We start from the raw sequence: 14947 nt of genomic DNA on the forward strand, positions 1-14947 counted from the left end.
TCAAAATTATAATTTGGCCAGTACTTTGGTTTATGACATTCTCATCAGCCTCAGCTGCACGTTGGGTTTAATGCTAATTAGCATGCAACACTTTGCACTAAGATGGTGAACATGGTAAACATTATACAGTACCTGCTAAACATTAATATGTTAGCATTATCACTGTGAGCATGTTAGGATGCTGACACATGTTGTTAGCTCTGTCAGCACTGTTGCTGTTGTTTTCACTGTTCATGCTTTTAGCATCGTTAGCTGCTAGCTGCCGGCTCATCCGTCTCCATGTTGAGAACCGTGTGGAGGCTCTGTGAACCTTTAAAGGTCCCATATTATGCTCATTTTCAGGTTCATACTTGTATTTTGTGTTTCTACTAGAACATGTTTATATGCTGTAATGTTAAAAAAAAGCTTTATTTTCCTCATACTGTCAGCCTGAATATGCCTGTATTTACCCTCTGTCTGAAACGCTCCGTTTTAGAGCATTTTGACGGAATTGCAACAGAATTGCAACAGAATTGCAACAGAATTGCGTTACTAGGCAACAGCTTGGGTCCATGTGTACTTCCTGTCAGCTGATGACATTCACATACACTGCAACCAGGAATAAACTGGGACACATTTAGAATGTTTATGTTTAAAATTGGGTCAAGGGTCTAAATATTGTATATTTGTGACATCACAAATGGACAGAAATCCTGACAGCTTGTTTCAAATGCAGAGTTTTTTAATACGGGCTGTGTGGTTTCCCCGTGGATTGAGTGTTTCGATACTTTCACAGTATTTATATAGGACTTAAGCCTGCTTTATAATTAAAAAAATATGAAAATCTTTTTTTTTTACAATATGGGACCTTTAAATTCAAGATCAATCAGATTCCATGTTATGTGTAACTGCACAATAGTTTTTGTTTTTATTCCATGCCTGTTTCTCTATCAAGGCTATCATGCATTACAGTAGTGAAACCAACAGCAGACCATGGTATTCTTTTGTCTTGTTACAGTATCAGTATCATTTACTACAGCAAAGGGTGGCAAACAGCTCTGTAACGTTAGCATCATAACAACATCAAGTACTATCACCCTCTGAAAGATTCATCATATACGACGTAAAGCGGGACAACAGACAGATGTTACGTGTGAGTTCGTTGCTATTGAGGTGACGAGTTCAGATGTGGGAGGTTGATAGAAAAGACAGCTATTGTTTTCATCTACCCTCCCTTCATGCTAACAGCTGTGGAGTGGAGGTGTGGGCCTTCAGCAGGAGAATACACTATGATTTGGTCAAGTTGTGCTCACAGACAAATATGCATGGCTTCCCTGAGTGTGGCGTGTGTGGGCTTTCCTCTGTGCAACAGGGACTGATTTCAAAATAGCTCATTAAAGACCCTCAGGCCCTTTTATTGTACTGTTTGGGAGCAAGATGGAAAAATCTCATGGAGATGTTTTATTTTATCCTCGGAGCTCAGATGAAATTTCACTCTCTCGGCTCAGGCTCTCTTTGTCTGGTGCTTATCTCGCTGTGAAAACAGATGATTTATGTACAGTCTTCGCACTTGAGTTTATGTGTTATTCCGATAAGGACGGTGGGTTTGTATGCGTGTCTGTGTCTGTGTCCTTTATGACTGTTTATTGAGACCACAGATTGTAGGACTGCCTACTGGAGGACACAAACAATCCGTGGGAATGCAAATTCCCACCAGTTCCCAATCCCATTCCTTATCTCCAGCATTCCCATATGAGGGATGTATATTATCCTCCTTAACTGGGACCACTTGACTGCTGCACTGCTATTAACCATAAATGACATGTATTTATGTGCACACTGCAGTTTTTTAAAGATTAGTTAAATACATTTTGAAAAATAAGCTGTAGAAAGTATTGCAAATTAAAAAATAAATAAATTGCAACTTGCAAATGCATAACAAATATAACACTTAGGTAATGGTATAAAAAATGAGAAAATTACAACTCGGAACCAAAAATATTAAATCAGTAAAAAAAAAACATTTTGGCATTGAGTTCAAAGAAGAGCACGACAGTGGGAAAATGCAGAAAAAGAAAGCGACAGAAGTCTGTGAGAGCGATAGCGAGGTGTGATATTGGGGGGCCAACCTCAGGTTTTGCATACCTACCAGTGTTTCTAATACACGGTACGTATGCCGGCGCCACGCCATGTCCAACTGCCTCCTCACCTGCCAGATCGTTCACCTGACTCACTTGGCCTCCACTGGGGCCCTGCCCATGCGTGTAAACATCAAACTGATTTTCAAAAAGCTGTTGCTCCTCACAAATCATTAAAATCTTCATCAGGCCTACCGTCAGTACAAATACATAACATGTAATAAAGAAATTACCTTTGAAGTCATGCCCCTAAATTTAATACTATTCAATCAAAAATGTGTGCAGTGTTGGCTACTGAATATTCAACATATTGCTCAGTTCAGTTGTTCATGTTGTTGGTGTTTGTTTGTGGGGGATTATGGCTTTATCTCTTCTTTATAAGGTCATATTACACAAACTGCCTCCTTATATATGTTCTCTACCGACTCTTAAAACTATCAGTAGCTGCACCTTTTGGTCATGTCGACAAATTATGTACATCACTCCTCAAACTTGCACCATTTTTGGTGAAAGTGCTTTTAAAGTTTTTGCATCTTGGTGTGAGTTCAGTGGGCAACCTGCGGGTCTGAAAAGTGAAGCCAATGCGGAAGTGCCTTGAACTTGCATTCTTTCTATTTTCCAGCAGGGGGTGACTCCTCTGGTTGCAATATATATATACAGTATATATCTGATTGTATAGAGGTCTATGAGAAAATTGATTTATTACCTCAGTAAACATTGTAAAAATTAGTTTATGGTCTTAATCGCTAGTTTCACGTCTTCTTCAATACAGCATGATGTTAATTTAGTAAACTATGGTCCCATTTAGAGTCAAATAGACCATAAAGCAGGGTGTGCTTTTTAATCTGAATGGGAAATGTAAAAAAAAAAAAAAAAAACACTTGACACACAAACTTGCACACACACACACACACACACACACAAACGTTCACGCCTTTTTGTCTAGGCGTGAGGGGAATTCCCAGTAACCTGCATGTGCACAGGTGATTTGCGTACGTTCACTAATCTAGGGGGTTTGGCTATAACTGTAAACCCACTACACCTGGACACACACACAAACACACGCACACACACATTGCCCCTTACTCATCAGCAACCGATGACCGTGTTGATAAGCCTTGTACAAACCTTAAATGCTTCACTAATGGTCAACAGTGTTTGTATGTGTTCATGTGTGTGGGTCTACATGTGCATTCACAAGTCAGTTTTCCAATTCACCTGCCATTCTGTGACCGTTAAACATCACAAGGGACTCAGACTCAAATAAACACACACACACACCTCACACACAGGCTCAGCAACATAAGAAATATGTCATTCAAATTGACAGTATTTGCCACAGAATGACAGTGGTCACTTCTTTATGGCCTGTAGACAATCGCAGTCCGATAATGCAATCTGATTTCTGTCAAGAGATGAATATACTGAAATAATGTAATATGTACTATGCAGTGGTTGTTATGTCACTCCAATGATAGTAGTAGTGCTTCATGTATGAAAGAAAGGAAGTGATCTTATGTCTTTTGTTTTGCCCATGGCTGCACATTTCTTGAAATCAAATTACTAAAGACTAAATTCCTTCAGAAGCCTGACTTTATTTTTAGATGCAAACTCTTATTTTTAGCCCGGAATTCCCCGCTCATTCTTAAAAGAAACATGATTGACAACACTTTTAATGCATTTCCAGAAACACAAATCAGATAAGGGCAGTACCCGCGAGTCCTAATAAAGCGACAGTTCTCAGGTTTCACCTGCCTCACGCTGTGTGTTTCTGACTGCAAGGGTCCAATGTCTCTCTGGTCTTATCACCTTGTCTAAGTCCTCCAGGTGCAAGCTGAGTTATAGGAATCCTAACCGTCGCCCTTTTCACTCAGCGCTCAGGGTTTTTCCGAACACGTTTATCAAGTCTTTATATAAAGCTCTTGAGAAGTGTCTTTATGATTTGACTGCAAATAATGTCAACTGCGGCTCCTTCAACTACTACTGTCACTATACTGCAACGTCTATTTCTACTACTAACACCACCACTCCTACAAAGTGTTACTGTAACTACTATTATAGTATACTGATACTGGGGATGAAACTTTGGGAAGTTGCCTATCTTTGTTTATTGGTAACTTCTGCCTCTGACTTCCACTACAACCACTGCTGCCACCGTATTATTACCTCTATGCATTGTTATGGATGCAAATGCGATGCCCTCCCACATTGCTATCATCACATCACACATGCTGTCGATCGAAAGCAAATAAGCATATTCTCCAAAATATCAAACGATTCCTTTAACCACACAAATCCTCACCTAATCTCACTTATTTGTAATCTTAATGTAAACATATGTGTTTTAGCTTCATACCTAAATTTAGCCATGGCAAGTCTTCAATCCAGAATTGTAGACAAAATGCCCGAGCATAACAGGCCTTGTATAGGTGAGTGTCATAGCTCACAAGTTAAAAAGCTGCTCTATACGATATTCAGAGCATTAATAAAGCAGCAGACAACTATTTGCTATGTAAAGATATAGTGGAGTAATGTCTACCTGAGCAGAGGATGAAGTTGCTCTCCCTCTGTGTATGTTTTAATCCGAGCTTCTCTGTGCTTTGTTGACATAGCCGAGCCGGCTGTGCATGCTTTTAGTGCATGTTTGTGCATGCGAGCGTGCCCCACTGGCTAGCTCACGGACGCTGCTTTGCACTGCCCTCACACGGCAGTTACAGCTGATAACGCCGTCTTGACCAGCGGTGTCATCACAGAAGTGTAGCGGTTGACGATGACGGTTTTGATATACTGGATTGGACTTGTATTGTTATAAGCACTGATATTATTTTGCTATAATATGGTCAAGACAAAGACATACAAATTTCAAAATAAAAGATGTTTTGACAAGCATAAAAGTTGCTAAAAATGTTGCCCAAGCTTCGCAGGCAAGTTATTGAATGACAAAAGTATTGGCTTGTATTTTGTGTACATACCTGCATGTCACAACAAGTTACACCTACAACATGTATTTGGCATGATATCAATTTCATACCAAAAAAATCTGTAATGAATGTTGTGTTTGCGTCACTGACAGTGAAGGGTAATAAAAGACAATTATGATGCGTATTGTGGGTGGAGGGTGGTTATATCTAGCTTGATGGGAATTATATTCATAACTTTTGCAGTCTATGCAAACATCAGATGTCTTACCACATCATAAAGATTATGGCCTACTCTGCAGTTTGATTTGTGACTTATGGATGTGCTTTCATCTGTTTTACATATACAGTTAGCATCCTGAGGGTTAAAAAGGGCGGATGACATCACGAGCTTCAGGTACGGGAAACACTCCCGATCTTTCGAGGAAGCTATTTCTCCAACTTGTTGAACAGGTTTCCCGACTGCCTCGACACTGTAAAATCTCATAGACAAACAACTACTGTAAAAGAATCAATACATGATCGGATTTATCAGTCACACCAGAATCAAAATATTTGTGTACAGTGGGTTCTAATTGTTTGTACCTGCACATGAGCAAACCTTGTAAACAAAGCTGTGCTATGTGCATACAAGAAGAACAGTAATATTTAACAGTGCATGGCAGTTTATGCATGAGTGTGTGTGAGAGAGAGAGAGAGAGAGAGAGAGAGAGAGAGAGAGAGAGGTTCATAAAGACTGCAATATTCCAGATGGTCAACCTGTCACTGGTGGGAAATCACTGGCACTATTGGCTCAGCTGCTGCCCTGTTTCAATCAATTTTCTGAGAGTTTTACAAAAAAGCATGTATGATTGATACATGCACATGTACATGTGTATGTGTACACAAGTTTTATAGGTACAGTCCAGAACCATAAAGAAAGAAGTTAGGGCTGTCAGTCGATTAAAATATTTAATCACGATTAATCGCATGATTGTCCATAGTTAATCACAATTAATTGCAAATTAATCGGCACATTTTTATCTGTTCAAAATGTACCTTAAAGGGAGATTTGTCAAGTGTTTAATACTCTTATCAACATGGGATTGGGCAAATATGCTTGCTTCATGTAAATGTATGTATATACTTCATTCATTCATTATCCGTAACCGTTTATCCTATTCAGGGTCGCGGGGGGGCTGGATGCACCACCGTGCAGCCCATATTGGAAATTAATTAACAACACAAAACAATGACAAATATTGTCCAGAAACCCTCACAGGTACTGCATTTAGCATTAAAAATATGCTCAAATCATAATGTAGCTAACTGCAGCCCAACAGGCAACAACAGCTGCCAGTGTGTCAGTGTGCTGACTTGACTATGACTTGCCCAAAACTGTATGTGATTATCATAAAGTGGGCATGTCTGTAAAGGGGAGACTCTTAGTTACCTATATAACCCATTTTCATTCACATATCTTGAGGTCAGATATCAAGGGACCCCTTTGAAAATGGCCATGACAGTTTTTCCTTGCCAAAATGTTATTTACCCTCCTTCGTGACAAGCTAGTATGACATGGTTGGTACCAATAGATTCCTTAAGTTTCCTAGTTTCATATGATGCCAATATACTAACTTTAAAACTGAGCCCACTACAACCTTAAAAATCACAAGTTGCATTAATGCGTTAAAGAAATTAGTGGCATTAAAACAAACGTGTTATTATCACGTTAACTTTGACAGCCCTAAAAGAAATGTAATATTTAAGTGGTTTTTTTGGGAAAATATAATTCCTAAAGTCTTCCTATCCTTTCCAGACGTCCCAAAGTCTGGAAACCAACCAAGTAAGTTCTGATAAACTTTGCCATATTGACCTTCCATGACCCGATGTCGTTTCTTTGTGTACTCTGATTGGTTTACAGTGTCCCCTTCCTGTGGTAATATTTCACTGTGATGAATTTCTCCACAAAACTTGACAAGTCATAAAGTTACTGAGCCGTTCCTGTAAGCACAGTTTGAGTTTTTATCATGTTGAGATGATAACCCAGGAATAAAACACAGGGTGTGAATACCCGCTGCCTCACCCATTACATACGTGTCATATATATATCATCAGTCCAAGGAGGTCGCAGGCTAGCGGCGCTGCATTTGGATTTATTATGACACGGCTTATCAGGCCATAAATACCTGTGTCAAATATATTTTTTTAACTTTTCATTGCTGTTTTGTTTTATTTCCTGAGATTAAATGTATATCGGTCAACATTTACATGCTTCAACCCAGCATGCATTGCAAAAGAAACACCTTAAACGCGACACGAGTCCATCAAAGGGTTAACACATTGATACAGAGAGCACCTGACATAACAATGAACAATTAGAGTTTGCAGTTGACATGATTTACATGTCTTTGGACCAGTGTACAGGAAACTGAAAGGTGTGGCGGTTCAATGGAAATAAATTCTGCCAAAGCTTCGCCTCTGGGCTTTGATTCCAATCCAGTCATATTTTTATGATTGCATCACCATCCTTACTTTGAGCACTGATGCACTGACTTGATGTCTCATTTAACTACAAAACCCCCAGCATATGTTGGTTGTTATACTGTACGTGAGGTTGTCCTCAGGTCCCTCTGTTTGTACAGCAGGCTCTTTGCGTCTATCGGGTGTGTTGTGTTATAGTTGGCGTATGTCTCAGACCCAGAATGTTTTAGGGAAATCCCTCTGCGACACAGACCCTGTGAAAAAAAGATGTTGCAGCGTCAGTAGTGTATACTGGAATCCACGTCTGAACGAATTAGACACGTAGCAAAAACAAAAAGGAACATGCTCGATGAACTATGAATGGCATTTTGTGTTCCTAACATGGGTGTGATGCAATTCCTGTGGCTGTTTGCTTCCCCTCAATGGTTCATTCAGGATAACGTCACTTTTCTGCACAAGCCTTAGCAAGTTCATTTTAAAAAATAGTACCGGTACATGTCAGAGTTGCAGTAATGTTCACAGAAATAAGTTACCGTATCTGACTTTTACTCAGTAACTAATCAGTTAGTTAAACCATTCTCCAAAGCAATATTCTAGATATATTATTTGGAGAATGGTTTTGGATGATCTATGAGTCAGATGAGTATTTGGCCATGGCATGCTGAGCAGAGTTGATGATGAATGAGCATGCCATTATAGCCAGAAAAATGTTACCACTTACTGATGCAGGAGGCTTAAGGGTAACACTTTAGTTTAACCCCCGTATTTAGCAATCATAATCAGCATATGAATGTTTCATAAATGGTTTATAACACACTGTAATGAAGCTGTAAGCAGATATCAGGTTGTGTTAACAATGTTGTTGTCATTAACTCCTTCTGCGAAGCATTCACAACTGGATGATGTTATATAAACAGATAATGAACTTTATTGTATTCGTCTGTACATGCAGGTACATACTGCACTTGAAATTTGACCTCTGCATTTAACCCCTCCTGAGCATTTAGGAGCAGTGGGCTGCTGTGAAGCGCCCGAGGAGCAACTTGCGGTTCACTGTCTCGCTCAAGGACACTTCGACTTGCAGACAGTAGGAGCTGGGGATCGAACCACCAACCTTGTGGTTAAAAGACGACCCGCTTTACCCACTATAAAGAAGTTCATATAGTGCTTATAGATTATAAATATGGGGGGTTAAAGTAAATTGTTACCACCTTGTTGCAAACTTGGTCCTCATTTGGCCTTTTGGACATTTATTTAATAGGGTTGAACCAACATAAATACATTTAGACACAGATATTTTACCATAAAATTGAAAAAAAGCTTGAGAGAACTGTCAACTGGCTACCCTCATAAACATTTCCCATGTGTGGTGTATGTATGGGTAAATACGTTGTACTTTACAATAGATTGTAATGCAAATATGTGAGGAAGTTTGTGGAGTTTTTCAGTATACATCACAGATGTTACATCCATCTTTCTTCAGAACATACGTACGTACATTTGTCCTATAATCTCATGGACTTCCCTCTCTGCTGATCATCCCCACCTCCCAGATTCAATTATCATGACATTGTTCAGCCTTTCTGCAAAGCCAAACATATATTATCTTTTTGTGGTACCTCTGTTGTGAATAGAATGATAAGAACAACCGCAGAATGACCACAGACGCACCACAAATTTTAATTCCATGAAGTAAAACTTCACAAGCTAAAACCACTCACTGAATATCTAGCATCGCCAAACAATCTGCAAGGGGAAAAAAAACTTTTATTTTGTAAACCACTCCCACTTTATCAACACTCAACACGCCAAAGGGGCTTGGCCAAAAGTGTGCAAAGAATATAAGAGAGATGACGTCCAGGTGGAGCATCACACAGGTGAAGCATTCGGATTCTCATGTCTCCACCCTCTACCGCCTGAGGATACTACTAACTTCGCCGTACCAGACGCAGGAGCACACACCTCTGTGCCTCAACAAGGTAAAGATAATCCTCATTGTTGTGCTCATTCATTCAGACTTGATCCATTTGTCTTTTGCTGTCATATGACTGTCTGGTCAGATATGTTAGAGAAGTATGTGTGACTGCTGCTTTCACTTCTCACTTCAATTTTGATTCTGTCTCACATGTGTGTTTTCTCTTTCCAGAGTAAAGTATGCTGGCAGGAATGGAAACGGTGAGTCTGATTTTATTTTATTTTAATTAGTATGTGTTCTGTTTTTTAAGTTAGCCCATGAATGACAAAGATAAATAATTTATATTATACATAAATGGATGTTTCTGTAATAGTGTGCTCTAAAATATCTTGTTAACTGATGTGTGTTGGTTGAGGGTAAAAGGTTATTTGTAAGAATAGCAGCTACTATAGGCCACACATCACTGTTACCTGTGCTGATGAAAGCACAAAAACTTGCATAAATTTGCCAGTCAAACTAAAATACACACGGTCACAGTGTTGTTGCCTGGCTCATTTCCAACACAACAAACACACAGCTCAGGTGAAATACACAATTCACTGCTGCATGTGAATGTCATTAGCGTGTGTCATTTTGTCATTTGTCATTTGTTTTGACAAATCTATGCTAGATGGAGAAAAAAAATATACAATAATACAAGAATGATCACTGAATGTCGAGTAGAAAATGGATGAGTCACATCTCATTTAAAATTGATGAATGAGTGCATCCCCGATCTTCAGATCTCAGAGTAAAATTATTCACTGTGTGATGCACAAAAGTGCATCACAACAATGGGCTTTCATGGAAACAAAAGAAAACAGCAGGTGTGATAATATAACAACACCTCAGGCTACGACTGATGTGAGATAAATGCCACCCGTCATGCAAAGTGTTTTCTCTCCGTCAGCATCACTCGACAAACTCTCTCACGTAAAAGTGTGTATTATTTCTGAACGCCTCTGTTCTGCTGTGTTTCCCATCAGATGGCTTATGTGGCTGAGATCAGGCTGAGCGGAGGTCGGGGGGCCTGGAGCAGAGTGGCTCCCTCCTCCTGCCCAGAGGTTGACCTGGAGGTCATCGAGGAGTACCTGCAGGAGCACTCGCTGGAGGTTCAGCCTGCACACATGCCCGCTTCACCTCCGACCATCATGGGGCAGCAAACACACTCCCACCAGGGCACCAGGATCATAGGTTAGTGTGATGATGACGTGATGATGGAGGTGTCTCTTGTGTATTTCTGTATCTTTTTATCTGACTGTATGTTTTCTCCGTAGAAAATAGCTGGTCAGGTCAGCATCCGTATCAGTGGCACCTCGGCTCTCACACTCCTAACGAGGAATATGAAGAGCAAGCCCTGCCTCCAGCCTGGTTTAGTCCCCATGACAACCAATGGGTGAGTTCAAGGACCTCAGCCTCTTAGTAAATTCAAGTTTTTTCATAGCTAAATGTGAGAAATGAGACTTTTTGATTGACTCTAGTCATGATATATGAGAATGGTTACATTTGTGAATTATTAATATGTTTTCAGGCGTACACCTACATGGCACCGGCATGCATTGACTCAGACTCGCTGTCCAGCAGCTCCCAGTACCAGGAATACCGAGATTCCCCGTCACCATCGTCTGACAGAGGGGACAGGGGGGACAGAGACCCCCTGCCTCTTGTCCCACTTTCAGGTATACACACAAACACATCCCCACATGAGCACTAAAACTCTCAAAACGTCAACATATCTACACACCAAACATTTAGCGTAAAGCCCTCTGTTGGGTTGCTTATTCACACGCATCATGTATGAGTCATTGTCACCTCATATTTGTATTTACATCCCCTTTCTCCTAAACAGGAAAGAGGAAGGAGCGCTTGTTCCAGTTCCTGTTCGAGATGCTCCAGACTCCATCGATGCGGAGCTGCATCTGGTGGGTCCAGTCATCCGCTGGCACGTTCCAGTTCTCCTCCCAAAACAAGGAGCGCCTGGCGCAGCTGTGGGGCCGTCGAAAAGGTAACCGCAAGACCATGACCTACCAGAAGATGGCGCGGGCGCTGAGGAACTACAGAAACACAGGCGAGATAAAGAAGGTGAAGCGGAAGCTCACCTACAGGTTCGATGAGAAGACGCTGAGAGGCCTACAAGGAAACTCTAATACAGTGTAGGAGGCATTATGGAGAGTGTATATAAGCATAGAAATAGACTAAGCACAATGGATATTCAGAGGGTTGTCCCATTAAAGAGTAACTCCAGCCACTGCTCTGATTGGAGGGCGTTAACATTATTTTTAAATAAAGATTTCATGACATAGATAAGTCCCAATTGGTCGACTCTATATCAGCATTGGCCTTGAAAGGTTCAGGGCTGATTTAAAACAATAGATGGCGTTTTTTCCAACCCATGAAATGCCAATTTTTCACAATTTGATAAGTAATGTCAATATTAACACCAGCATTGGTGTATTTCATCACAGTACAGTCATATTACAGCTCAAAAAAGCATTTTTTAAAGTGTGCGGCACCTCTTCAATGTCCTTTCTGTTCATTCTAATTCTATGGCATGTAGAAACAAATGAGTACTGAGTATTTGAGAAGCCAGAAGATGAACCACTGTAGGTGAGACTGGCATTAAAAATAACGTAAATCTAAAAGGTTATCACTTAATATCTACTTTATAAGTAGAACTTAAATCGTTCTTAAAATAAAAAAGTGTGTTTTTCTGTTTTTTTTCGTGATTCTGTATTGCAGATATTCAGCAGATATAAGATCACTTTATAGACTTGTTAGCAAAAATTGTGTAAACATGATCTGTTTGTGTCAAGATGAAATAAATTAAAATATTTTCAGAACACCTGATACATTTTGTCTATCTATCTATCTATCTATCTGAACAAAGACGTAGGCTACTACTGTGTGGTGCACATCAGCCAAGCAAACACAGATGCCCTTATAAAACACAAACACACACCCATAGCCAAAACTGTATGCAAAGTAAGCATGCGTTGAAAAAGCGGCTCTAATAACAGACCAGTTAATCAGTAACATCTACAAAGTCCCCTGACACACTGGCTTTTTTACATGTTCAGCTCTCAGCCCAACACTAGGCTAAGAGTTGACCCAGGGATAATTTAACCCCTTTTCACACACCCATTATTAACCCAGGGTTAACCTAAGCCCAGGGCTATACGATTCACACTGCACTTCTACTATCCCTGGGTCAAACGTCCGTTGGTCGGAACATGCTTTCTTAGCCCCAAGCTTACAGCTCAGTTAGCCTGGGGCGAAGTGCAGTAGCGTGAAAAGCCCTACAGAGTTGCAGGACACACAGACACACATTAGAGATGTCACTTTCTTTGAAGTTGCGATGACACGATGAGGATAAGCGGTTACAGATAATGGATGGATGGATAGTTATTTCTAAGGTTTTTATTCTTGTGTTTGTATTTGTATGGTATCTTAATATGTTTTTATGTGGTGTAGACCCCAGGAAGATTAGCAAATATAGAGTAATTCAGACTGATCAAACAGTTACATTAAAACGCAGTTTATAAATAATATAACACATATCAAAACATGACAATCTGAAACTGGAAACTTTAATATTTTAAGTACATTTTGCTTTACTTGTAGTTCAGTATTTCTATATTGTAGTATTACTACTTTGACGTACATGGTAAAAGATCCGAGTACACACTTGTTGTGTGAAAAATGTGACATGGTTCATTCAGAGGTCCTCTCCTTTTATGGCTACTGAAGCACATTTATCAGAGGATTTTCACTCACTGATGAAATACAGATGGCGTCTCCATGGAGTGCACGCCTCGCCTGTTGTTGTGTGCACACACGGAGGCGCATGCATGTTTGCGTATAAAAAGCATCTGCTCAATGTAATTCTGGTCATTTGAAGCCGAGAGCTGAAAGCAGGAAGGAACACGCTATCTGAACGACAACCACAGGATTATGTTGGACTTCACTTTCCTGTGGAATTCATCCCACCTGTCCACGGCCTTCAAGGACACTTAACAGCTTCTCTAACAGTCCTCCCTGGTCTCCATCTTCAGTGATGGCTGATTGGAGTTGGGTGGCCTACACAGTACTAGAAGTGCTTATCGCTGTGGCCTGTTGCCTTGGCAATGTGTTAGTGGTGTGTGCGGTGTGTATTGGTATCCGGGATTCCCTCCGAGAGCCCACCTTCTGCTTCCTCGTCTCCCTGGCTGTGGCTGACTTCCTGGTGGGCGTGGCAGCCGTTCCCCTGGCTGTACTGTTGGACGGCTGGGTGAGCGTGACCCCTGACCTCTGCCTACTTCTCAGCTGTGTCGTGCTCGTGCTGACCCAGGCTTCTGTGCTGTCACTGCTTGCTATCGCCGTGGACAGATACCTCCGGTTACACATACCACTCAGGTGAGATTATACGCACTCTGAAACACTGCTAGAAAAGCTATACGGATACTTGTTTGTTGATTTGAAGAAATAATCCCCCTCTTTTTGTTTTATCCCTCATTCTCAGATACAAAGCCCTGGCCACACAGAGGCGTACATGTATAGCCGTGTCTGTGTGTTGGACTCTTTCCTGCCTGCTGGGGTTCACCCCTCTGTTTGGCTGGCGCAACCACACCTCCTCCTCTCTATCATCCGATTCCACCAATACATCCTCCTCCTCTTCCTTCATCTCTCCGCCCTGCACCTTCCTCTCAGTTATCTCCCTCCCCTTCATGGTTTACTTCAACTTCCTGGGCTGTGTCATGGCACCCCTGCTGGTCATGACCCTCCTCTACACTCGAATCTTCTGGAGCCTGCAGGGCCGTCTGAAGGAGAGCTGTCCCCAGGCCCAGGCCTCTCTGCTCAGGGAGAAGAGGCTGGCCTGCTCCCTGGCTCTGGTTCTCATTTTGTTTGCCAGCTGCTGGATTCCTCTGCACCTGATGAACTGTCTGCTGCTGTTTCACGGTCCTCAAGCTGTCACGCGGGGGACGCTCTATACAGGCAGGTGACAGTCTTGTACTCGCAGTTTGCAAGATTCGTTTGAAAAGCTCCCCCAGAGGCTTTAAATATCACATATTTACAGATAACTACTTACCAGCAGTAATAAATCCATTTTTTTCCCCCAGGTATTCTGCTGTCTCATGCCAACTCGGCAGTCAACCCTGTGGTCTACGCTTGTCGCATCCCAAAGATCCAACAGGCCTACAGTCAAATATGGAGGCGCTTCATCGTGAGGCTGAACTGTTGCCATGGGGACAAGCAAGCTCGCCGATCGATAAAAGGCAGCCGAGCCAATCACACAGAGACGTGTGGATCAGGAGGGATGACCACGCCTTAACAGTCATTTTAAATCCAGCATGTGTCAGGAGGTTTTTCACTCACTCACACAAGAAAATCTGACAATTACTGCATCCAACAATCATTTATTACACATAACACCAACTGAGGAAATACAAGAATCCAGTGAGCGAATTTGTGTGCAGTGTTTCGTTTGAATGAAACCTTACTCCACCTATACCTTTATC

General features: G+C 41.2%; 2 protein-coding genes across 3 annotated transcripts; both read left to right on the forward strand.

The window, feature by feature from the left end:
* The first annotated feature begins 7174 nt into the window (after window positions 1-7174).
* LOC141772821 (uncharacterized) lies at window positions 7175-12297 on the forward strand. Of its 2 annotated transcripts, XM_074644245.1 has the most exons (6): window positions 7175-9477; window positions 9645-9673; window positions 10439-10646; window positions 10730-10848; window positions 10984-11131; window positions 11302-12297. In XM_074644245.1, the coding sequence occupies exons 2-6, from the start codon at window positions 9653-9655 to the stop codon at window positions 11607-11609; spliced, it is 804 nt and encodes a 267-aa protein (XP_074500346.1). In that variant the 5' UTR covers window positions 7175-9477; window positions 9645-9652; the 3' UTR covers window positions 11610-12297. The 2 variants fall into 2 exon arrangements, with proteins under 2 accessions (XP_074500346.1, XP_074500347.1); XM_074644246.1 differs by having other exon boundaries at window positions 7175-9673.
* A 1027-nt stretch (window positions 12298-13324) lies between these two features.
* LOC141772820 (adenosine receptor A1) lies at window positions 13325-14769 on the forward strand. The gene is made up of 3 exons (XM_074644244.1): window positions 13325-13844; window positions 13951-14423; window positions 14549-14769. The coding sequence occupies exons 1-3, from the start codon at window positions 13507-13509 to the stop codon at window positions 14758-14760; spliced, it is 1023 nt and encodes a 340-aa protein (XP_074500345.1). The 5' UTR covers window positions 13325-13506; the 3' UTR covers window positions 14761-14769.
* The last annotated feature ends 178 nt before the right edge of the window (window positions 14770-14947 follow it).

The sequence above is a fragment of the Sebastes fasciatus genome, chromosome 8, assembly GCF_043250625.1.
Source record: "Sebastes fasciatus isolate fSebFas1 chromosome 8, fSebFas1.pri, whole genome shotgun sequence".
Taxonomy (NCBI): Eukaryota; Metazoa; Chordata; class Actinopteri; order Perciformes; family Sebastidae; genus Sebastes; species Sebastes fasciatus.